The sequence below is a fragment of the Amphiprion ocellaris genome, chromosome 3, assembly GCF_022539595.1.
Source record: "Amphiprion ocellaris isolate individual 3 ecotype Okinawa chromosome 3, ASM2253959v1, whole genome shotgun sequence".
In the NCBI taxonomy this organism is placed as follows: Eukaryota; Metazoa; Chordata; class Actinopteri; family Pomacentridae; genus Amphiprion; species Amphiprion ocellaris.
This window is the reverse complement of record NC_072768.1, coordinates 8,008,209-8,033,399: the sequence shown is the minus strand read 5'-3', so window position 1 is coordinate 8,033,399 and position 25,191 is coordinate 8,008,209. Positions and strand designations below refer to the sequence as shown.

Sequence of the window (25,191 nt, the reverse complement as noted above, 5' to 3'; positions counted from 1 at the left end):
AAAATCCTCCCAGTATGAAAACAAAACATTTTTGACAGCTCAATTATGATATGAATCAGATACAATAAAATTCCCTTCTCTAACAAAAAACAAAGTAGAAATACTTCTTCCACTGCTGAGCTGTGCATTGTGCTATAGTCTGTACATGAGATTCTGTTCCATCTTTTCTCTTGCCAACTTGTGTTTCTATTGCACAAATGTTAGACTTTTGGATTTTTATCAATTACAAGATGATTGCAGCGTAACAAACTGGCTGATGTCCATCGTCTCAGGTTTTCATTGACGAATATGGACGTCATTCTTAGTGCTTTTGCCTTCATGATGGCACAGGGTTTTCTTTAAGCTTGTCATAGACTGTATATCTGAACTAGCAAGGACACAAATTGTACCAGTTTGTTCCATTTTTAATCATTTGGGGTTGTGCATGTGTCCATCTGATGAACGTTTTCTTCACTTTTAGCTCTGTTTTGGTCTCCACTGCCTATTATTGACAGAATATTTGTTAGTTTTAACTGGTAAACATCTCACCACTGAGTCACTAAATGTGTTTTCAAGATGTTTGGTGCTGAAGAAGTAGCTTAGAGTGGGACTTTTTCTCTTTGTTGCAGACAAAAATGATGAAAGTGAAAGTGAAAGAATCCAAACAATGAGCTGAAAGACAGGAGACTGCATATTCAGCTCATAATTCTTATATTTTCACACACTAATAATCCCACAATCTGATACAAAAGTGCTGATTATAGCTGGAAAAACTGTATGCAACTGTGTTTGTCAAAATTGGTGCAGAATGTGAAGACTTGTGTTATTCTAAATTATGAAAACAACAATAAAATCTATCCACCAGCATTATCTGATTTTCCTTCCTTGTCTGTGACATTTGACAAAAATTTCATTTCTAATCATGGAGTTAATTTGTAAAAAAACAAGTCACAAAAACAAAGTGTTTCTTTCTTAAAGCCTCAGTAGTTTCCTAAAACAGCTGGAAATCAGCAAACAGGAACACACAATGCATGTTTTGGGGAGAATATTTTCATCGTGAATTTTTACAGATTGGTGTACTGGCAAGTATTAAAGCAGTGTGTGCAGGACTGGCTCAGAGTAAAGACAGCATTGTGGCACATTGATGTGTTTTTATTAGCTTTTGGACAACAAGCTCTACGATGCAGTGCAGTAGGCGATATGAGGCTTTGGCTACAGACACAATACTTCTTAGTAGGGATCAGCTTATTGTTGGTTTTGGTCTTTTCATGGGATTTGTTGACGAAAATATAGAATACCACCAGACGCGGTAAAATTCTATTAATCTGAGTTTAGTCTGTGGCTGGTTTGTGTTGTTTGGTCCATTTTTGACGGATCTGGAGCTCCTCTTAAATGCTCATGTTGCTGCTTCTCACCTCTCTGTTTGTAAGGTAACCTTGGAGGGCTCAACGTTGGGGTTCTCCCACTCCATCTGAGGGCAGTGCATGAAGTAACACAGTGTGTAGATGGCCTCGGGCGCCCAGTGAATCATGCCGCTCTTCTGGTGGATCGGCGTCCCGTTGTTGTGGTTCTTGGTGTACAGCGGCTGTAGGTGGTGCATGGCTCGGGACACTAGATCACCTGCACAAACACACACAGGACAATCAGGAAAGCATAAAAAGAACCACGGGCAACTGGACAAAGAAATCACAGGGAGAAAGGACGAGAATATTTTGAGCGTGTGGCCTTTAAAAAGACGTCGGGGAATCATCCTCATTCCTTCCAGCCCCCTTAGAGCTCACTCTGTCAGAGGGAATCAAGAGTTTCCACGCAGCACAATCAGGAAAAAGACAGGGTACATCCCAGTCCTTTCTGCGCCGCTCACAGGGGGAGCACAGGGAGAATAAGCATACCCAGTACTGCACTGGGTGAAGAATGAATATTTATGGATAAACATTAGCTACTCCAAGCTATTTCCTCTGCATAATTTGTCAGTACTTTAAGGTCATCCGGTTGGGCTTCAAAAATCAAAGCTTGAGAGAACTCTGCTTATAAAAATTTGAATATTCTCCAGGCGGGTTTAAAAAAAAAAGTAAATAGTTCTTGGAAAAGCGAGCTCATCCCTGTTTTTTAAAATACTTTTGGGACAAGTCAGATAGCCTTTTAGTGCAGTAGATGCAGTTCATCTGAAAACCAGACATGAATTTGAAGTTTCTCTCACAGACAGCCTGCTCCTTCCATGAAAACACTGTGACACTATGTGGCACTTTAGTTACTGAGTATGCTCACTTGAACAACAACCCTGTATTATTACAGCATGGAGTCAAATCCCATTTCACAGAATGCTGTCAGGTTTCTGTCACTTCTCCTTCCTGCCTAGACATGCTGCACTATGAGGGAAAAGTAATGAAATTCTGAAGCAGGGTCGATCTGAAAAAGAAAAGAAAAAACCCTCTGTGACATATTGTTTTGGTGAGTTTGATACTATTCAAGGCCGGAACGTAATGGACTGTGATGGCGCTAAACGGACCATACTGTATGTGTGACTATACAATACAGAGCGGGAACAAACAGTCATTCCCATGGACAAAAGGGTTTGTTTAGCATCAAAATTGCGCCATTTGGTGCTTGCCAAGATTCCATTTAGCCTCAACAATGTGTGAGGCGAGTGTGAAAAGGATGCCTGAACGAGGGAAGAGCATTCATGCAATAAAGCAGTCAATCTCTCAGCTGTCCTTTGAGACCAGTGGTGAAGTGCCAGTAGCTGAAATGTGCTGGACATCATGTTGTGATGAAATCGGATGGAAATACGATGACAGGACCGTCCACCTCTCGTATACATTTGAAGTTAGGGCCTTGCAGTTACTATCTGCTGCTGCTACTCCAGTTTCATCTTTCTCTTAATTATGCCCACCAGATAACATGTCCATCTTCTCAGGTCCTCATTCAGGATTATGGATGTCATTATTAGTGCTTTTGCTTCCATAATGGTCAAAATTTTTATTGAAATTTGTCATAGACGGTTAACCTCAATCAACAGTCACAGTAACAGTGACCAATTCATCCCATTATCAGTCATTTGGGGTCCGGAATGCTGAATGCAAGCTCTCCATTTTCTTCGCTTTTAGCTCTGTTTTGGTCTTTACCAACTACTGATGGAATATCTGCTTTTTTAAACTGGTAAATATCTCCATCCTTTTCACCACTGAGTCACTGAACGTGTTTATAAGCTGTTGAATTTAAGGCCTTGCAGTTTCTTGCTGCAGCTCCAGCTGTGTCTTTCTCTTAATTATACCAACCGAATAATTTGTCCATCTTCTCAGGACCTCATTCAGGAATATGGATGTCATTTTTAGTGCTCTTGCTTCCATAATGTCCAAAGTTTTGAGCAGCTGAGCAGGTAGCTTAGAGTGTTTTGTTTTTTTAAGACAAAATGGCGAAAATGAACTTCAGCAGTAATGCTGTAGGTGAAAGAATCCAAACAATAAGCTTAAAGACAGGAAACTGCAAATTCAGCTCATAATTCTTAATTTTCACATGCATATGTTGGATGTGCTGGATGCCATGTTGTGATGCAGAAAGCTAAAAATACAATTACAGGAATGACCATTTCACGTATACATCTGAAGTCACATCCTTGCTGTTTATCCCGGTTGCCATCTGTGACTCGTCTTTCTCTTAATTGTGCCAACAGGAATTGAGATACGCTTGTAACTGTGCCCTCTTAAGCTTGGTAAGGGGAGCTGAGGGGGTCAGCGACAGCCACTTCTCATGCCTTATTTATACAGGTTGGTGACATTTCCTACGCTGGCAGAGGAGGCTGAGAATGTAGATTGTGTCCATCACTGAAAGAGTGCAACAGTAGTGAAGGACCTGCAGCTTAGAGTGAGATTACTGCCACTCTTTCAGCGTGTGCACACAGAAAAAAGGATTAACCCGTTGTTTTCAATGACGATACACCAACGCAGAGCGGCCAGGATCCTGTTTTGGTCAGAAAAGAGGAAAGACGAAATGAGCTCCAGCAGCTAAATAAGCTAAAATGTCAATAGCCTTTTCATTAGAAGATGTAAGCCTTTAATCAATACCTCATCCCAGGTGATTAATTCTTTATGCTAACAAGAAGAGGAGAGGTTGAGGACGAGCCGATCCAGTTCCTCAGGGATTACCTTGTAGCAGTGAGGCGATACTCTCCAAGCTCTTTGAAACACAAAATCACAGAAATATGCCAGTTTAAAGAGTATAACGGTACCACTTTGATTTACTTCATGGAGTTGGAACCTTTAAGGTCAGCAATGGGCAACGCAGGCACCCACATTACCGCCAAACTGCTCATTACTTCAGAGAGTGCGAAGGCAGTTTAGTGTTTAACAGTGAGAGAGAGAGAAAGTACGGCTACTCTTTCTGAAATGTAGAAATTAACTCTGATGGGGTAATTATATTCAAGCCTTTATGGGGAAATAACTACCCAGTAACCAGCTTTTCTTTGGGTATTGATGAGCGGAGCTGCTGCCATCATCGCAGTTTTTCTGTCAATGGTTTGCTGCTATGATTACGTCTAATGGTCGTCTATGGCCGTCCTCACTTAACAAGATGCTAAGCTGTTCTTCCTGTCATTTGTTTGGCCCATTTGGAAAGAACTGGAACCTTTTAGCCACCAGCTAACAAATGTAAAGATAACAAACATGGAGTGTCTTTATGTGGAACTGTGATGCTGATAGTCTTATTGTAAACCATCTCTGCTTTATACTACAAGCACTCCTTGTCTGAGTCTCACCCTCTTTGAATCAGGCAAGTTTGGACCAAGTTGCACACAAAGTGACATCACATGATGACTCTCCTGCTGTCAGAGGGCCCTGGAGCCTTTATTAGGGAGGGAAGGATGTACTCAGAGCAGTGAGGATGGAAGATAATCCACATACATGTGGCTTTTCTCAGTTAAACAAACCTAAATCACCTAATAGACAATGAAAAATGGTCCAAATTGATTCCATGATGGCCGGTTGATTGTAGCCTTTGACAGTTTCTACTTGATTCCTATTAATGTCAGGAACTAATGGCATAATTCCACCTTTGAGACTATCAATCAAAATCACCCCCCACCAGAGCAAAACACTGTGGTAAGCACCGTCTATCCTGGAGGACAGAAATTACTACAAATTGCTCAATTTCCTCTCATATTCTGCTGTTTTCTTTGACATGTGGTCAAAGATAAGTACTGTATTCAGAGGAGATATATGAAAGAATCTGTATACTTTCAGCGTTGTCACAATAAAATGATCTTCAAAAGGTATTACTGAGAGCGCCGATGGCCATTAGCAGCTTTGTCTGTCGGTTTTCTGTGGAAGCACTTACAGAAAAGCAGCCGCGATTCCATCATACTAAAGCGAAATATGAAAATGAGACAAAAGAAAAATCACGCATCTGAAATAGCTCCAAAGTCTTAGAGTTTGGGTCAAATCAATAATAAAGAATAATGATGGTTCTAGCATGTTTTTCTAATCAGCTGTAACTAATATTGTGAGGCAAAGCACCCACGAGGAAAAGAAAAGCTGCATGTGAATTATTAATACAGCCATTATTATTACTTTAGGGCTAGATATAACTGCGGGTAATAAAATGTGTGAATATGTTAAAAAGTCACATTAAAAGTGACAAAGAAGAATTAAAGCTAAAAGTTCAACCATACAGACAGGAGTAAAACTAGAGGTAATCTGAGGTGCCTGCAGCATTAAAAGTCTGTGTTGGCATGTCTTCAATGACACTTTTATTGCTTTAACGTGTTTGTAAGACTGTACTGTGTTCTGTACATGTACTGTATAATAGTACTACAGCGAACTGAAATGACCCCAAACAGCTTCTCTCTAACACCTGCTGCCATCGTTGCCAAACTGAAAGCTCAGTGAAGTGAACAGCAGAAAAAAAAAAAAAAAGGTCAGAATTTGGGGAAAATGGGACGACAGCTCGACCTTTACATGAGGTGTTTAAAGAAATCTGACTAAAACAGTTTAGTGATGAGGAGATTTTTAACTTTTGGCCAGTTTGAGGGATGATCTCAATGGAAATACTCATTCAGTTTGTGTTTGGATCAGTCTGCTTTCTATGATCTTTGTTAGCGTCATCTAAACAATCCCCACAGTTGGCTGAAGGTTGAGGCTGTCAGTCCACAGCGGATGATTACCAGATTAATAACAAGATGATGAAGGGATTCAGGCTGACCTCTGAAATAATCTCAGTCTTGGGGAATTTGAGATTTGAGATCCTTGAAACCTTTAAGATTTATTGAATCTTTACTAAGACCTGATTTATGGGAGGAAGTTTGATCTAGTAAAATTCAAAGGGGAGTAGTTTTCTTCTGGAAGCAAAAAAGAGCCGCAGAAAATTTTCGAGGATTGATGGAACCTTCATGTCTGTCAGTTAAGTCTACTCTGTCTCTCATTAAAATTACATTCCTTGACAGCTACACTGCATTCTCCTCAGAGAAACATGTTTTCTGATGTAGTGGGAAACGTTTCCACTTTTAAAGAGCCACAAACTTGGTGTCAGGAGGATGGACAGAACTTTCACCCAGGAGACTGGGGTTGATGTCATGTATTGAACCATTTTTTTTTAGACATAAGGTTTACTTTCACTCACTCTTCAGTTGAATTTAAGCAGGATTCATACTCCTGCGATGAATCTATGTCAAACTACTTTACCTCATACTATAATGTGCCTCTTCCCACAAATATAGCTACATGTTGCAGCGACACAGACCATAAACACCTGTTTTTAGTCTGCTTAGTGCTAACATAGCACATTGATTTGTTCAAAAATACTGCATAAATGAGTCAAAACGTAATATACATTAGACTACATGTGCACATATCGTTTTTCTTGTTTTCATAGCTCTATCAATCTGTGGATAGATTCTATCCTCTTCTATATCTTTTTTCCTTTCTGTGCTTGATAAATTTTGGTGAAAGCAACAGAAACTGCAGCATTTATCAGCTCAAAGTGCAATGTGAAATAAACATAAAAACTCAACAGACCTGCATAGAAATGCCACCACTCGCAGACTGAGGCAGTCACACCAACACACAGGTAAATATGATCACAACAGCATAAAATAGGCCACTTGTTTAGGCTATAATATACACTACCATTCAAAAGTTTGGGGTCAACTAGGTAATTCCGTGTTTTCCATGAAGACTCACACTTTTATCCATGTGCTAACATAACTGCACAAGGGTTTTCTAATCATCAATGAGCCTTTCAACACCATTAGCTAAGACAATGTAGCATTAGAACACAGGAGTGATGGTTGCTGGAAATGTTCCTCTGTACCTCTATGGAGATATTCCATTAAAAATCAGCCGTGTGCAGCTACAATAGTCATTTACAACAATAACAATGTGTAGACTGTATTTATCATTCATTTAATGTTATCTTCATTGAAAAAAATGCTTTTCTTTCAAAAATAAGGACATTTCTAAGTGACCCCAAATGTTTGAATGGTAGTGTATGCTCTGCATAGATTCATTGCAGGAGTATAAATCAAGCTGTAGATTGTAGGTTTAGAAAAATATTCTGTTTTGGGTTCAGATTCACCCTACATAACAATGACTATATTTTAGAAGTTTGGTTAGGTTTAGATACCAAAATTACTTAATCAGGTTCAGCAAAATGTCATGGTTTTACTTCAAATATGAGCATTTAATAGATGCACCTCTTTCATTTTTTGTAATATCAGTGTGCCAATATATAGCTAATACTACTAATGATAATAATATATAATAACACATAATAGCTATATAGAGGTTTTCAAGATACTCAAAGATGTCCTAAAATAAAACATATAGTGAAGAAAGGATCATAGAAAATGGGATTTATGAGTTGTAGGCGGTGTTGAAAAGTCTTTATGGATTTCTTCAATCTGTAGAGTGAGGAGGATTCTCTGACGCTACTTTCCTAATAGTATAGAGCTGTTTATTTTTTAGTTTTTTTAAAGGAGCGACATTTCAAAAACAAAATATGTTGATTATGAACATATTTGTCACAAAATATACGTAATCCTGAGGAATATTTTTCCCTGAAAATGCAATCAAGAATGCAGTTTAGTTGCACAGGTGTGTAATTTTTAGAAGGTTAAATGTGAAGGTTAGCTTAGCTTAGCATAAAGACTGGTTCATTATTACTGCTCCTCGTGGTTCTGTGGTTTGCAGCCGACAGACACATCAACCTGCACAGAGGTCGCTGCCACTTGACCTTGTTTTACTCTGTGCTGCTGATGTTTCCAGCTGTATAGGTTTACATGCATATGGATAGAGTCTATATGTATTTAGTATCCTCCATCCACCGCTGCTTCTAAGAATAGATCAGTTCAGTTTTAGTAACGTGCCGAGTTACGACAATGAGTGGACCGTACCTGAAGCAGGCTGAGTGATGATGACACACCAGCCTTCCCAAAAACTGCAGGATCTGCAGGACTGTCATTTCAAATATGCTAATCTGGCATTTTGGCAGGGACGAAAATGAGAAAATACAAAGAGGTAAATGAGTGACAAACCTCTAAAATCGAGTCTAAATGCCAGAGCAAAAAGACCGTCCCTGGGTAGGATGCAAATTTAACCGAGCAGCAGCGGCCAAAGTTGTTCCAATCCACGAAATTTATTTGCAAAAATCAAACTCTCATTGGCGTTTCTCCTTAACCTTTCTATCTTCATCTTATCGTGCTCTCGTTTTAATAAGCCATTCGACAGCCTGACGGTGCAATCATCGCCGGATATTCTGCTTTTCTCAATTATTCATTTTGTTTCAGCTTGAGCTTGTTTGCAAATCCTGGAGTTATTTACAGAATTCCTGATAACACTACCACCGGACTAAGCTCTGCCATTATCCATCCGCGGCTCTGTTGTCTCACAGTGTGTTTGCAGTGTCAACACAACACAACGAGTCCTTGCTTGACCTCATCAATACAACATGAACAGAGGACTGGCGATTTGCCTCCATCCTGAGGAAACCTACAGCGAGGAGGACTGGCTCGCTGTTTGTTGTGATGATAAATGTTTACACAAGATATACAGACAATATTTCCTCAGCCTTTTCTTAACATACTGATTCCATGACAACAGAAACAGACCCGGCGGCTCTTTCAGCCATTATTCGGCTTGGGGATTTCATTTTTGTCATTCACATTAGGAGACTAATTTGTTATTCTTCTGTCAGTGGATGCTGCTGTGTTTTCTGGAACGTCTTGGAGAGCCGAACGCAACCAAAAAACAACAGAACTGCTCAGCGCTTCAAATGAGCGACGGCTTTCTGTGATTATATCTGATTATATCAAGTGGGAACGCGAGACGTGTGTTCGGTGGTTTGCGACTCGGTTTGTGGACGAGCTACTGACGCTTGTCAGGAAGTTTCCACCAAAACAGAAAAACAACTCTCAGGAGGGCCTTGTGTTGAACTTTGGTCGTGTATTCCAACTTTTTCAAATTTTTTTGTGAGTGAGGATGAGAATGTAAAATATAATCGGCACATCATTTCTCAAATGATGCATAAAACCTATTATTACTATAATATATATAAAACTGACTCCTAAAGCTTATGTAAACGGCTTCATATTGTACAAACGTATTTAGAAGGCATTGTGATGCCCATTATTCTTCGGATAATGACTACATTGTCAATGGACAGACATTCAATTAACTTTTGCAGGACTTGTCAAACTTATAAACTAAAATCAGTCACTTTTAATGAATGGCTGTGGTTCATTAGAATTGTTTTCATTGACAGCGCGACTCCCACAGATCCACACTCATTTAAGAGGCACATACACATTTACAGGCCGATTATGATACAGAGATTTACTGATAGAGCAGGACAGTGTTTGTGCTCTATTAAGCATCATATTATTTTATGAGCGATAATGTCTTCCAGCTCAAATGTGAAGGAGATTGACCAGAACTATACGCGTTCAGTAAATATGCTGATGAAGAAGCTCATATTGAGATATTGTAGCGGATAAGTAGAGTTCATTCTCTGAAATCTATTCGGCTATCCAAAAGTTTAGGCACTTTACAGATAAGAAGCCCACAATGGTGCTGAAAGTATAAGATAACGTGAAAATCTACCTAACTGGTAACACAATAGGGTTTTAGCCGCAGTATTTGCATTAGTTAAGTTTCATAATTTAGAATACCGTAGAGTTTAGTTGTATTTACATTAGTCGCATCAATCTCCATGATCAATGGCTTCTGGGTGTATATTGTGGTCACACAAAGTAGAGTTTCGTATGGTTTTTGTGGGGTTTGATCTCTGGTGTGTGGATTGCTCAGATGCAATCAGACCTTGAGTTGCACTACAGCAGGGGTGTCAAACATGCGGCCTGTGGGCCAAAACCGGCCCTCCAGAGGGTCCAATTCGGCCCCTGGGACGACTTTGTAAAGTGTAAAAATTAGAAAGAAGACATGAACTGCAATTTGTAAAACTATCAATTTAAAATAATTGCTAGACATCAACGAGTTGTTTGTTCATAAAGTAAAACACTAGATCTTTCTTTTGTTGTTTTGTGTCTCATTTTTGTAATATTTTCTCTTGTTTTTGTTGTTTTTGTTTGACTTTTATTTGTCTCATATTTGTCGTTTTCTTTCTCATTTTTGTCACTGTGTTTTTTGTTGTCTCATTTGTGTTTTCTGTCTTATTTTTGCCATTTTGTGTTTTGCTTTATTAATTGTTTTGTGTCATTTTTGTCTCAATTGTGTTGTCCATTTTTTTGTTTCTTTGAAATTTTTTTGTCTAATTTTGTCTCCTTTTGTGTTGTTTCGTGTCATTTGTCTCATTTATTGTCATTTTGTGTCTCTTTTTTGTAATATTTTCTCTTGTTTTTGTTGTTTTTTTGTCTAACCTTTGTCATTTTGATCATAAAGTAAAATACTATATCGTTCAGTTCCAGATACCTGTGACTAAATGTTTTGTTCCTTTTTAGACACTGTGTGATCTGGAAGTTGTAATGTGTAAATGATAAACTGAGACATAATGTTGCTGAAATTGAATTCATTTTTCTTCATAAATTTCAGGTTGTTCATGTTTTGTAAAAACATAATTCCGTTAATGTCAACATTTCAGAATGTACTTTTTTGCCCTAAAACAAAGGAAACATTTGGAGTTGTAGTTATTAATCGGTCATTATGCTCTGATGTTACTGGTCCGACCCATTTCAGATCAAACTGGGTTGAATGTGGAACCTGAACTAGAATGAGTTTGACACTCCTACACTACAGGGTCTTAGCTGCAATCTTAAGTCTTGCTGGGTCACCTTTGGGGTTCCAATCAGGGGCCTTTTTGTTGCAGAGCACTTCATTATCTGTTTAAAATCTGATATATTGGCTAAATGGTGAGATATCTGGTAGAAAAGGTGAAATTTGTGAAACACCAACTTTGGACAATGGAACATTTTTAGTTGTAGAATGATAATGGACAAATATACTCGTTGTCAGCTGACTTTCATAATATATACACAAGTTATATTTTTCAAGCATAGTTTTCCTAAATTTGCACTGGGTGAGCCCTGGGTGGGCAAAAGTACATTTAAGCAAAGTATGGGGACACCCAAATATTACATCCATATGTGATAATTCAACATGTACAGTACATGCTACTATAAGAGCATGCATTCTTCTAGGAAGATTTTCCACAAGATTTTGGAACCTGACTGTAGATCTTCCTTCCAATTTAACCACAACTGTGTCAAGACAGTCTCACACCAGAATGTGTAACTGCTAAACTGCTCCATAGTGCTGTACAACTATGAGATGCCTAAGTTTTTTTGTCTGTTTGTTTTTTGCCTTTTCTGTTCTTGTGACTAGCAAGTTTTACATCACATGACTTACAAGTTTCACTTACTTTACATATAAAAAGACCAGTAAAGTCTACGTGAGGTGGCGGCAGGAATGGAAGAGGCCTAAAACCAACAACTTTAACACAAAAAACTGGAGTTTGAGCCCTGTGAGGTGTTTTATGTCACTGTTTTGATTTTCAGTTGCTGTGTACAACTACTTTGTTAAGTTTCGGCACTAAAACCGTTTGGTTAAGTTTAGAGAATGATCAAGGTTTGTGTTAAAATACACCCATTCAAATGCTTTTCAGTTGCTGTTTACTTACATTTTTAGTTGCTGCTTTCTGATATTTTCTGTTCTTTTGTTTACACAACAAAACTCCATGGTTAGGTTAAGGAGAAGATCATAGTTTGGGTTAAAAAACATTGACATAAAAGTGAAACATAAAGCTTCATCTGTCACTGACGTCCAAAAAAGGAGAAGAGTGTCTCACACTTACAGTTTCTTTTCTTTTTCGTGGATCAGTGCAGCTGTTACACATTCCTTAGAGATGCAGTAGTAACCTTCTTCATTGAAAGACATTTCAGCTTGTCAAAGTCAGAGAAGGACAAGTGTAAATGAATATTGTCTGAATTCCATTTAGCTGCTTTATTTTCAGGGTCACGGTCACACTTGAATAGAGTCATTGGTAAAGTTTTTACCAACACCTGTACTCTTCTAGTATGACAAGTCAAAAATCTGCCGTGAAAACTATCAGTAATGTTTGTGGATGAGACTCAGGAGTTGGTGGAGATTGAGGTCAGGCCCTCCAACAGTCCAGTGAAGCTGTTTCATACCAAAGCTGGAAAACCAGTTTTCTACGGACCTCTAATTATGCAGAAACAGAAAATGATCTTCCTAAAGAGTTGGAAGTGGCAGTAAGCGGCTTGTTGAGAGCAGAGAGGAAGGGGTTAATGGTCGTCTTTCACTTCTCTACTCAGACTTTTCCCATCACACCCACACACACACATGCATACGACTCACTGAGTTCAGAGATGCTGCCCACTCTTGTGGCCAGTAAGCACTGTTCGACGGATCGCAGCTCAGACTGGCTGTAGGAGTTTCCCTCTCCACCCTTCGCCGCTCGCTGCTGCTGCTGCTGCTGCTGCTGATCTCTGTGAAGTGTCAGACCCTCAGGTAGGCTGAGAACACCTGAAAGAGAGATGAACATTATATCAGCGTTGTTGTATAGAATACGAGTACAAACTGCATAAGTGGGTGGTACAACACTCTGATTCTGCTATTGTGGGCAATAATAAAAATATGTACTGATTTTGTTTTCTCATTACAGGACATAATGGGAATAAAACTGCAGTATCGCATTACATCTAAAGTGCAAAAAGGTTCAGGATGTGAGAAGCTGTAATTATTTATTTCAACAGTGAGAATCTGACTGTGAAAACAATAAAGGCCATACATTGTAGTAACGATGCTTCCTAGTTACACCTGTCAGAGGCTTCTCCCAAACGTAACAATGTTTCATTATTCACACCTCGTCCTTGCTCTAGAGTGACGAGGCAGATTCTCCATTTGCTGACAGTCTCTTATTCCTCTGCTTAGTGTTTGCAGGGTGTCAACTTATGGAACGGCTAAAAGCTGCGACTCTCTACTTAGCCCCCTAATCACAGGAAGAAAAGTGGCTTTGGTTTTAATGTCTCCTCTCTCATAATACTGCAGCTAATTTAATGCATATGCTGCCTGCGGCAAAAGTGACATTCTTTACTCAGCTTGTGGGAGCAAACAGCTGTTTATGGTGCAATTTATGTTACTTTCCCCCAATGAGACGAAAGGACAGTCACAAGTAAAGGAGTGCAAATAATTGATTTGGATGGCAGGAGGGTCCAGGAAAGAAGAAAAGGTCATGAATTCCTTCTCTGAAGAAAAGGCAGGGTAATGTAACGCCTTCTAGAGTGAAGTAAAATGTGTCACACGCCTTAGAAAAATTTCAGGTTTCTGGCAAACAGCTGTGGTTAACCTTTGGCAACGCTGCCGCAAGTTTGCAGCTCGGTCATATTTTCATATACAAATCAGGTTTCTGGCAAACAGTTGTGGTTAACCTTTGGCAACGCCGCTGCAAGTTTACAAGCAAGGTCGTATTTTTATATGCAAATGAAATTATGCTGCAAACTTGTGGTGGACTTCTGGCTACCTTTGTGGAAAACTTCACCCATTAGCTAAAATCCACGTTACGCTTCAGAGAATGACAGGAGAGCTGGAGTCTGTCGCCCTGCACAGATCGCCAAAACAGAGAGACAGATAACTTTTCTAGCTCACATTCACACCTCATGTCATATTAGAATTATCATTTAACCTATTATTCATGTTTTTGGACTGTGAGAGAAAGTCAGAGGAACCAAGAAAACTAATCCTCAGATATTAGAATAACTGCATAAAACATAAATTTGAGCCACATTCCAGCAAACCCACATCAACTTACCCTAGCACGGGTTGCTAAAGTTTGAAATATTTTGGGTTTCAAGGTTGTTCATGGTTATGTGCCCTCACCTCTCAAGCTTTTTATTCATTGCACCTCTGGAAATACTACCAGCACAAGAAGGGCTTCTTCTAGGTGGCAGTGTTGCATCCCTCTATGTAAAACTGCTTTTGGACAATCAACCTTCTCAGAATGGAATCAGCAACAACTGATTATAAAGACTTTTCTAAAGAAACTGAAAAATGGATCCGGAGAAACCAAACCTGTCAGCACTGACAATCCTTGAAATGACTTTTTTTTACCGTGTAAATGTGAGAATGTGAGATCTTTGTTTTTAAAAGTGATGTGCTGCTTTTCTATCTTTACTTGTTTCTCTCTTGCCTGCCCCAGAGACTGCAGATGGAAACTAGCAAGTAGGCTATAATCTGGTCCAGAGCATCTCTACCTTGTGTTTAATGTTCTTCTGTACAAGGACGCTGTATATAAAGAAAGAAAAAAAGTCCATCTCAAGTTTGTCACAAATCTAGTTTGCAAATAAAAATGTGTCCTTTCTGCATATTTGCAACATTGTTAAAAGTTAATTACGATTTTCTGCCATAAATAATATGATTGTTGTAAATGCTTCCTATTCCAAACACATATTTGCAGCTAGTGGCAACTTCTCATTACCAGAATGTTGCAGGAAGTTCACCGCTAGTGGCCGACACTGGCAAACACATGTCTTTGCTGCAAATCACTCACAAATTTGTGGGAAATCTGCTGAAAACATTTTACTTTTCCAAGAGATGAAAGCAACGCTGGTAAATCTTCAACAATAAAGGAAAGCTGGAATAATTTGTAAAGAGAGTCATCATCTTCCCTCCATTATTCCTAGTAGGTAATTCCACATTTTCTGTCTATCTGGTGTCAATGTAAAAACAACCATGCCATCAACATAATGCTACTATTTTAACATATGCAGTCATGCTTCCCAATACCTGCACATTTTTGATTTGTACAGTTGGTGGAGGTTCAAATCGGAGCAAACTATTTAAAATGTCTTTATGGTAATATTAAATGATTTATAGCCATAGAACATCTTCATATTAACCTAGGGAGAGTGCTGCACTATGTTTTTTCTTAGTCAAGGAAAGTGCTCATATAATAATGCTGGGGTGGTCCTTCGCCAAAAAAAAAAAAAAAGCTCCCCTTTTTCATATTTCCTTTGAACATACATTGCTTCAAATGTCCAGTTTTTTAAAACAGCCTGTTTCTAATTATACTGTCCTTTTGTGCTTGATATGCACCATGTATTATACAGGTAATAAAAATTGTGTGGCACAAACATCTGGATATCGGTTTCTTGGTAATAAGTCGCAGTTATTCACATTATAAACCTGCACAGCGGCTGCTTACAGAGCATCTCATCTACATCTTTGTTCAGGTTCGACCAGAGAGCCGCTGACAGCCTGATCTGAAACAAAGAGGAGACATCAACACCATCTCCAGCGGCGGCGTCAGGTGTCGTGAACCGCTACAGCCCAGACGAGCCAGCGAGACAAATTATGAAGAACAGAAACTTTCTTGGTGTTTTAGCAAGAATTTGTGTGCAGGGATTACAGAGAAACACCTTCTTTGTTGCTTTAATTGCTCACAATGTGTCCTCTTGGGCGAATCGTCGTGCAAACGGCAGGAAATCCATCCTAAAGGCACAGGGGGGGGTTACCCTGGCACCTCCCTCCCTCCCACCTTCCTCTCAGACAATTATATATAAGAGTAAATCCCACTCAGAACGTGTCTACAGGATTCATGACACACCTCCTCTGATGTGCCCAGACTAAAGGCGCCCAGGTGTGATCCGGCAGAGTATCGCACTGCAGAAACCGTAATTTTCATAATTGGCTAAAGGGGTAAAAAAAAAAGTCTCATTTACTTTAACCCTTCAACCACAGTAGCAATTAGATAGAATTTAGTCATGAGAACCTAATGCTTGCAGGAATGGACTGAACATGGTGAGAAATGAATGAAGGCAAGCCTGGTGCTAAGCAACCCAGACATATGTTTGGAAAGCCTCTCTCCATTTGCGTCATGAGTTCAAAAACTGAAAAAATAGCAAGGCGAGTGGGAGCAATTTGTAGCTGTCAGACTTTGCAAATGAATCATAGAGACCAGCTTTGTGATGTTGCAGTTAAAATCACACTTTCATACATGCAATGACAAGGCTAACATGCTAATGTTTAGCAGGTGTTTACGTCGTCCAGCAGCATAGCTTAGCAGGGTAACACGCTAACGTCTAATGCAAAATACAATGGAATGCTATCAGCTCTGTTGGAAACTTTTCAATTACGACCTGAATTTGGCACAAACAAAATAATGTTGAATTGCCAAAGTTATCTGATATCCTCTGGAAAATTATCTATTATCTATACACTGCTTCATTGTCATCAGGGTCACAGGTGGTTGGAGTCGATTCCAGCCGACACCCTGGATAGATCGCCAGTCTATCACAGGGCTACACACAGAGACAAACAATCACACTCACAACTGCTTCAAAATATAACTGAGGGACTTTTCAAGTCCATGGGATATATCTTGCATACTTTTTTATTAAAAGTAAAAAAAAAAAACTAATGTTTTTTATGTTCATTATGATCATGTCTTTACAAATTCCATAATTATTTATTATGGAAACAGTCACTTATTAATGAAAAATTACCAGATATCACTAAAATGTCAACTAAATAACCATCCCAATTTAATAACCACCTTATAATTAGCTAAACAATAATAAAATGAGCTTATTCAAAAATAGTTTTGCTTGTGTTCTTTTTATTAAGTTGAGATAATCATGACAGATATTTCTTTTTTGGCAATATATCAAATTTTATATGGAAAATAACAAATTGTATCTGTGTCCGAGAAATCAATTTCACCTAAATTATCCATTACAAAAACACCTCTCAAGGAAGTGTGTTAATTCCAGATCACATGACCTGCTCCACATGATGTCATTTCCTCCTGAAGAAAAGACTGGCCAGACTCCAAGGCTTTCTGAGTTATTTAATATAAAGTAGTGTGTGAGTCAAGTGTCAACAGGTTTACTACAACATCTTTCGAAATAACTTTCAATTTCAATTTTACTCAATTGTATATATAATATTTTAGAAGAGTCTTTCTCTAAAAATGCCATGTGGTGTTTGGTTATAGGCAGCCATGTTGATTTTAGGCCTGAAAACAGCAAAAATGTCAACTATGTTACAAAAAGTCCCACAATTATATATTGACCCAACTATGGACAATTTTGAGTTACCAGTTAACCTCAGCATGTTTTTGGACTGTGAGAGGAAGCTGGAGAACCCAGAGAAAACCCACATATGCATGGGGAGAACACATAAACTCCATGCAGAAAGATCCCAGAAAGGCGGGGACATGAACCAGGCATCTTCTGGCTGCAAGGCGACAATGCTAACCACCAAGCCACTGTGCAGCCCCTGGAAAATTATGTTTGGACCAAATTTTACAGCAACCTGTATTTAAGCTATTTTGATCTTGATTAAAATGATTTACTAATCTTTGCCATCTCTGGAACCAAGTGTGACAGAAAAATACACAACCCTATTTGTGGTAACCTACATAAATACAACTTTACAGATCATAAGGATCGCTGTGCAACATTCTAACAAATGATAATCTAAATCTGAAAGTTATTCATATAGCACCGTTGTACACAAAATACAGCTAAAAGTGTTTAGCATTACAGCAACAACTGAAGTAAAAAATAAAAGGAAGATCTGTCATGTGTGCATATCAATCTGCCACAACGGTAACAGGTTAAGTGAAGGACACTGACCACCAGGAAACCTTGATTCCTGACATTCATGTGGATGACACCTAAACATTACTGGAGTCCAGCACTACGCACATGAAAAAACTGCTCAGGAACAGCTAGAGAAACAAAACAGAGTCCAAGGTGTTGACAAGCTTCCCAGGTTCCAGTCCAATAAAACATTTGCAGGATGGAACAAGCTGCATCCACAGAGTCCCGACCCTGCAGCCCTCAAAGAATCTGCTGCCAACGCTTCGATGCCAAACACCACAGGACACCCCCAGAGGTCACGTGGTTAGTTTTGGCAGCACAAGTGGGAACTACACAATATGAGGCATTTTATTTTAACGCAGTGACGCTGATGAGTGTATTTTGACATGTCAGAGGTGCAAAAATAAAAGGAATGATGCCTGAACTGCTCTATCTGCTTCGGTTTTGAGGTGAATAGAGCGGCGCCATCATCAAATTCTTCCTTCTATACACCAAAATATATGATTGAATAAACCAAACACGTTACTGTTACTCTTGAGCTCTTAACCGTGCGGCTCCTTAACCTTGGTTCGGGGGAATAACGGGAGCAGCTGACAGTGAAGTGGTAATCGCTGGCAGGATGGACTGAGGCAAGGTGACTCACTGGCTCTCTGCGTCCTAATGCAAGCCGCTGTCCACCCTCAGGGAGGAACTGATGGAGCTCTTACATGCGACGCAGCCGGCCACTGCGGCTGCTCCTGATTCAGTCATTCTTTCACTACAGTGGAAATCTCCCAGGAAATGCAGCGTTCTCGGGTTTTCCATGTACAGTGCAGCTGCAGAAAACACTTTAAGTTGTTTACAGGTCATAATCACAAGGATATAACGGTCGGCTGTAGTCTGAGGATGTGTAATAGTAAGAGATGAAACCGAGCACCTGCCTCTCTTCAAGCACACCAGCTCTGTTTGCCATATGGCAGCTATTCAATGTCACTGAAGAGAGAAGAGGAGGCTGGATGATCCTCCAGGCACGACGCTGTCACTGGAGAAGAAGTAATGAGTACAGGAGTTCCCATTAAGATGTCACTGAATGTAGCTTAGTCATATTCGCTGATAGACAGCTGCACAGAAGAGACCCGGTGAATGGTCAGATATGAAGTCCACACATCCGGCGGAACAAAACGTCACTTCAGAAAACTGCTGTCAAAGTGCTCACAAATGCAAAATAATGACAGACTTCCTCTTGATATTCTTCCATCTTTTGTTCACTGAAGATGCAGTTTTAAATCTTTCATGACATGTTTGAGGTTAATATTTTAGGAAAGATTTTACTGATCACTTTTGAAGCCTTGCCCCTGGCTATATTTTAGACATATTAACCCCGTAGGTCCCTACAGCAGCCTTAGATCCTCGGGTGAGTCCCTCCTGATCGTTCCAAAGTCGAGGCTTAACTCCAAGAGCGACCAGGCCTTCTCTGTGACGACCCTCGGCTTTGGAACAACCTGCCTGAGGAGATAAGACTCGCCCAATCAGTAACTTCTTTTAAATCACTTCTTAAAACCCACTTTTATAGACTCGCCTTCAAGTAAAGTCCTCTTTTATTTCTCTTTTATCACTCTCCCTTTTAAAACTTTCACTGCTTGTAGTCCCTCTTTCTAACCTCCTGATCTTAGTCTATTTCTGTCTTTTATTTTCTCTTCAGCTTCTCTCTGAACCCCTTATGTGATGTCATTTAATTAGCTATCCATTCTGTACATTTTTGTCATTTTTTATGTTCTATCTGTCAAAGCATTTTGTGAATGTTCTTCTTAAAGGTGCTATACAAATAAAGTTATTATTGTTATTATTCACGCCGCTCTCATATCAGCCAACTTGTTTTAACATTAACTGCAGCGTTGTAGTCTAGATAGATGAACTTGCTTTGACTCAATAACTGCATCAGAAAAGCACAAAAGCCACACAAAAGTTCAGACAGGTGGTCTACAGCTACAGGCAGGTTGTGTTGTAGCAGAATTTCAGCAGGTAGCACAATAGCCGAGGCATCGGATGTGAGGAGCACAAACATCGTTATCTGTTGCAGATTCTCCCTCTGATGCAGTATTCATTTAAAATGTTCTGCTCCATCACACACACAGGTTCCACTATTCAAAAAAATATTTTTACTGATTTTTTTCATTATTATTTTAAAGATTTTTTCAAATTATTTTTTAATTAAAAGAAAATATCGATAAAATTAACAAAATAAATAAAATTTACATCTGTAACTGTGAAAAGAATTTATTTTTTAAAAAATGTATTATTTCTTGACTGTTAAGCCTCTTATTACATTTGAACTGGTGTAAAATTAACAGTAAATTCTTGCAATCTGAAACAAAATTATTAATGTTATAACAGCATTTTGGCATTTTTACAAGATTTTTTAAATATAAAATGACAGAATAAATCCCAGCTGATATTGGCTTTTTTTCTGTAGTGTTATGTCTGATTGTTTCTATTAAACTGTTAATATAATGTATACAATATTGCTTATAGGTAATTTCAATGAGACATTATGTCATAAAATTAATGCTAGGAACAGTTTTTTGTTTGTTTTTATTATTAATATTATTACAGGAAATTACTGTATACTATGAAATAGTTACTTAAAATATTTTATTTTTTGCCCCAGTTGCTGGAATATTACCCATTCTTTTACGGTGTTTACAGTATGTTTATTTTTTCATGTACAATATTACTTCTTATATAAATTTTTCTGACTAATTTAAATATGAAGGTATTATTATTATTATTATTATTATTATTATTATTGATACGCGGAGGCCGATCACCTTAGTAAGACACTTTATGTTGGTTTTTCCTTTAATTTGTCACCTGTATGTATCTCATTTGTTTCACTTGTACAGATTTTCTTCTTACATCATTCAGATGAATTTGACCGGTGCAGCATTTGTGCATTCTGTCTTGATTCTCCCAAAACTATAACTATTAGTCCACTGTAAGCGAGCTCACGATGCAAACACTGGATCTGTTTATGACCAGCTCAGTGTCTGGCTGATCTCACAACGCAAAATAAACTCGAATTTTTCTTATTTTCCTCGGGTCTCTGCTTTTATCTCTCATCTTTGAATGTTTATATGTCGATTCAGAAAGCCCTGGCATGCGCGCAAAGCCTTTTCAACTTGACACATGTTTGCATCGATTCCCCTTTGAGAATTTGCACACATGTTCAGACATGAGACTGCAATCAGCCTTTTGCTTTAATACTTGGGCAAGAGAGTTTGCACAAAGTGCCAGCTTCCAGAGCTTCCAGCAACACAGTATAGGAATAAACAAACAGCGCAATGTTCTTTATTTTGATTTTGACTCTTTTTTTTTCTGGCTCTGTCTGTCAGAAGGCAGACTGCTGTAGATCCATTGACTTGTCTCAGAGCAGTGGGGAAGGAACGCTGACCTCGATGTGGCTCCTACCCTGCATTTAAATCTATTTTGGAGGGACACACGGAGAAGTGCACTTCCCCAAACATACTTTGGCTCTGCAGGATCACTGGCTTCGGGTTGCACTCGCAGATAAGATACAGAGACAGCAGAGTGGAGCTTTGATTTGGCAAAATCAGATCCAAACAGGTGCACTAAGGCAGTACTTGGATGAAGGCGATGGAGTTGAGATTGGAATCAGAAAGTGACAGAATGAAAGAAGAGGGAAAATGGGACGATGTGTTTTTAAAAAAACGCAGAGCATTTGATGCACTTAGAGTGGTAGCTTTGGCTCTAAAGGGTTAATCAGGTTGTAACTGTACATGGATCACAGTGATCCTGCCCCACTCTAGGCTCCATCACTGCTCTGCCAGGCCAGATGGCCACCATATGTATACCGAGCACGAGGGAGACTTAACGTGGTGGAAAGCAGGAAACAGAGTAGTGACATGTGTTCAGATGTGTTCAAACGCTTTTCTTACTCCTAATGGCTGCTTGGTTCATTCAGAATAATCATAACCGTGTGTTGAGCGGTAGAAGTAAAGGTGTGAATATTACATTTTTTTTGGAGCAGTGCTGGTATGCCAGTAAATCTCCAGAGTCTCGGTTTGGGTTCTCAGGTGACCACAGTATGGTCTGAGGTAGCCATAAGTCTTTAATGAGTTAGTCCTATGCTAGCCACAGAGGTATAAAGAAAAATACCTGCACGTTTGCAAATGTCTGGTAAAATTGGGAAACTGGCAAGAGCACGTTAAATCTTTGCACAAACAGTCAGGAGCTGCAAACTGGTTCATAACCAGCCATGAAGCAGACTCATACAGATAATTATTGGTGAATAAAAGCTCTCATTCCCAGTTATGTCATGTGAAAGTGAGGCGTGCTCTGCTGGAAGAACAATGTGTTCACATAAATCCAAGCTGAATGTTTCTTATTGCTCTGCAGCCACAGTCTGCTGAAGATCCTCTTCTCAAATGCAGAACCGAAAAATCTTCCAAGTTCGCATCGTGTGTCGCTGTGAAGGAAACACACAAGTCTCCTGATGTGTTCTTACACAAGTACGAGCAAACCGCCAAAAGGAAATGCGTTCCATCTGTGGGTTTGGGTTTATTTTTGTTTTCACATCATCAGAAGGGAGAGACCACTGTAAGCAACCTATTCTGCTCCTGTTCTCAATAATACACCAAAACAAATGCAAAAATGAATGTGATCCAGTATCGGTGCTTTACTGACTCCACACAGAGGTCAAAGGCCCGGCTCAGGTACACAACGGTGCCTCTTGAAGCTGATAAAGAGTCGCTGTCTCACGTCGTGTTCAAGGACACTTCAACAGGATTTTGCTTGTTGACACACAATCCAGTAAATCATTTTGTCGCCTCGCTGCCCTCCACCATGTTGCCGTTTCATGTTACGAGCGTGAATGCCGTGTACAATCTGGTCTTCGATTAGATTTTCTTGATTGAAGTCACACCTCATCACCGGCAGTGCTTGAAGCAAGTCCATTACATGGCGACAAATCAAGAAGCAAACAGACCGCAGTGATCACAGCCTGATTCAGTGCATTCCGTCTTTCATGTGGAGCCCAGATTCTATTGGAAGCACTTTAATTAGAGATTCATTCTCTGGCAGGTAAGGAGTATCTAGTTCATCTGTAGAATCAATCCTGAAGGCTGTGCTAATCAATATTTTTATATTACCAGCAAACAAAATGGCTACATGTGATCTGAAAGGAGTCTGTTACCAAACCTTCAGCTCTGTGGAGGTTTTTGCCTGATTGTTTTGCTCTCACACCTCACAGATTCAGTTCTTTGCTTTAGTCTCTCCACAGTCAGAAACTGTTACCAGCTGCAGTGGTCAGCTGTTTTCATTAATAAGAAAAAAAAACCTCCTCTCAGATAAATCCACTGGATGCTACCTGCCCATCACAAAACAGAGCAAGTTAATGACTAGCAGGTGAACATGGTGGAGGATTTCTTGGCTAGAAGCCCAGATATTTCCCCCAGAAGGTGATGGGCACTGAAACAGACTGTCAGGAAAAGTGAATCCATGTCTGCTGGATGTGTAAATGGACAACTGTTCACTAATATTTTCAACACAGCAACTTTTTGGGTGAAAATTTGTCCATATTATGTTTACAGGTGGTTCAACTCCCCAAAAAATAAACCTCCAGTGCAACATTAAAGGTTCAGACTGTAATTTTTAATATGTTAAACATGCAGAACAATTCATCCAATTTTTTAAAGTTTTTTTTAGCCTTTTATTGGCTTTATTAGACAGATTAGTAGAGAAGCAGGCAGGAAAGTAGGTAGAAGAATGGGGGGAGGACCTGCAGCAAAGGACCGTGAGCTGGAATCAAACCCAGGCCACTGCATCGGGGACTACAGCCCCCGTTTATGGGTCACCCGCCCAACCTGTCGAGCTATCTGGGCGCCCCCAACTCATCCGAATTTAGTGCAGAAGCTGGGAATGCCACAGAAAATGCTAATTAACTCAAATCCTTCTGAATTGTCTAGTTTGGTGCCATCAACCCTCAAAATCCCAAAACACTGCGTTGGTTTTGAAAGGTATGCTATCTTTCAAAAATGCCAGAGTTACATCATTTATAAGAAACTGTAAAAACTGAGAGAATCTGCAGATTTTCAGCTTTCAGACAGTCCTTGAACTACACATCTGTGATCTGCCATTCACTCAGGATCTAAGCTTAAAATTGTGATATTTTATCAAACTCAGAAAAGAAATTATTTGCATTAACTATTTGCATTAACGAAATTCTGTAAAAACCTAAAAAATTCTGCATTCCTCAGCAAAACTAAGAAGCTATTACTGACTCAGATTCCACCAACAGTCATGTGACAAAAATTCAGTATTTTTTGTCAGAACTGGGATGAACTGCAGGCTGTGTTTCCACAGGAAGGAGAAACAAATGAGCAGAAAAATATCTATAATATATCAAGTTATTGGTAATATTAAGACCCGTTGGCACTCCAAATTTATTTAGTAAAAATAATCAAATAAATTCAGCTATATGACACTGTTTTGGTGTTATACTGCCTAAAAGTTCTCTCTACTTCTAGCCACCATCCTGCTATTTCTATAGAGGTGCAGGACTTATTATTGCAGTGAAAAATGGTCACATTTTGACTCACTCTGGGGCAGAAAACAGCCAGACAACGTCTAAAGTTTCATGTGGGCAAATTAAAAACTGTAAAACCATGGAGATACCGCATCTAGTTTTTTTAATATGAAGAATTAAAGTTCCTAATTAAATAGAAATGCACTTATAAATGGATGATTACAATTTTCCAAACCTACTTTAACAGCTTATGAAAGCACTAATACCTCAGATTTACCGACTAATTGTTTAGTTTTTGTATTAAAGTTTCTGTTAATAAAAGCAGGTTCCAGTTACTGTAATATAATCATTTGTTGTGGAGCTGATTTATTTAGCTTTTTAACATTTTTTTAAATCAAACTTTAGAGGCATTATATCCTCAATATCAAATTTGAACTCATAAACTGTGATGCAGAACTTCATCAATTGGCTGAAAAACTGCAGAGGATAAATGTGTAGTAAAAAAAAGGGATGTCAACAGAGCAGAAGCTGCTAGAAATAGAAACAAGCAGGAACTGAGAGCTAAAAAAGGAGACAGACATGAGTAAGTCAAGCAAGAAACACACATGCAAGTACATACAGTACTATA

At 39.1% G+C, this 25,191-nt stretch overlaps 1 protein-coding gene across 3 annotated transcripts in view; it reads right to left on the bottom strand.

The window, feature by feature from the left end:
• Positions 1–25,191, bottom strand: part of btbd11b (BTB (POZ) domain containing 11b) — a 94,175-nt gene that overhangs the window by 20,008 nt on the left and 48,976 nt on the right. For all 3 annotated transcript variants that reach the window (XM_055007313.1, XM_055007307.1, XM_055007310.1), the window contains exons 2-3: positions 12,795–12,962; positions 1,395–1,599 (exon numbers count right to left, since the gene is read on the bottom strand). In XM_055007313.1, coding sequence (XP_054863288.1) covers positions 1,395–1,579 — 185 coding nt within the window. In that variant the 5' untranslated portion in view covers positions 1,580–1,599; positions 12,795–12,962. The remainder of the gene's footprint in view (positions 1–1,394; positions 1,600–12,794; positions 12,963–25,191) is intronic.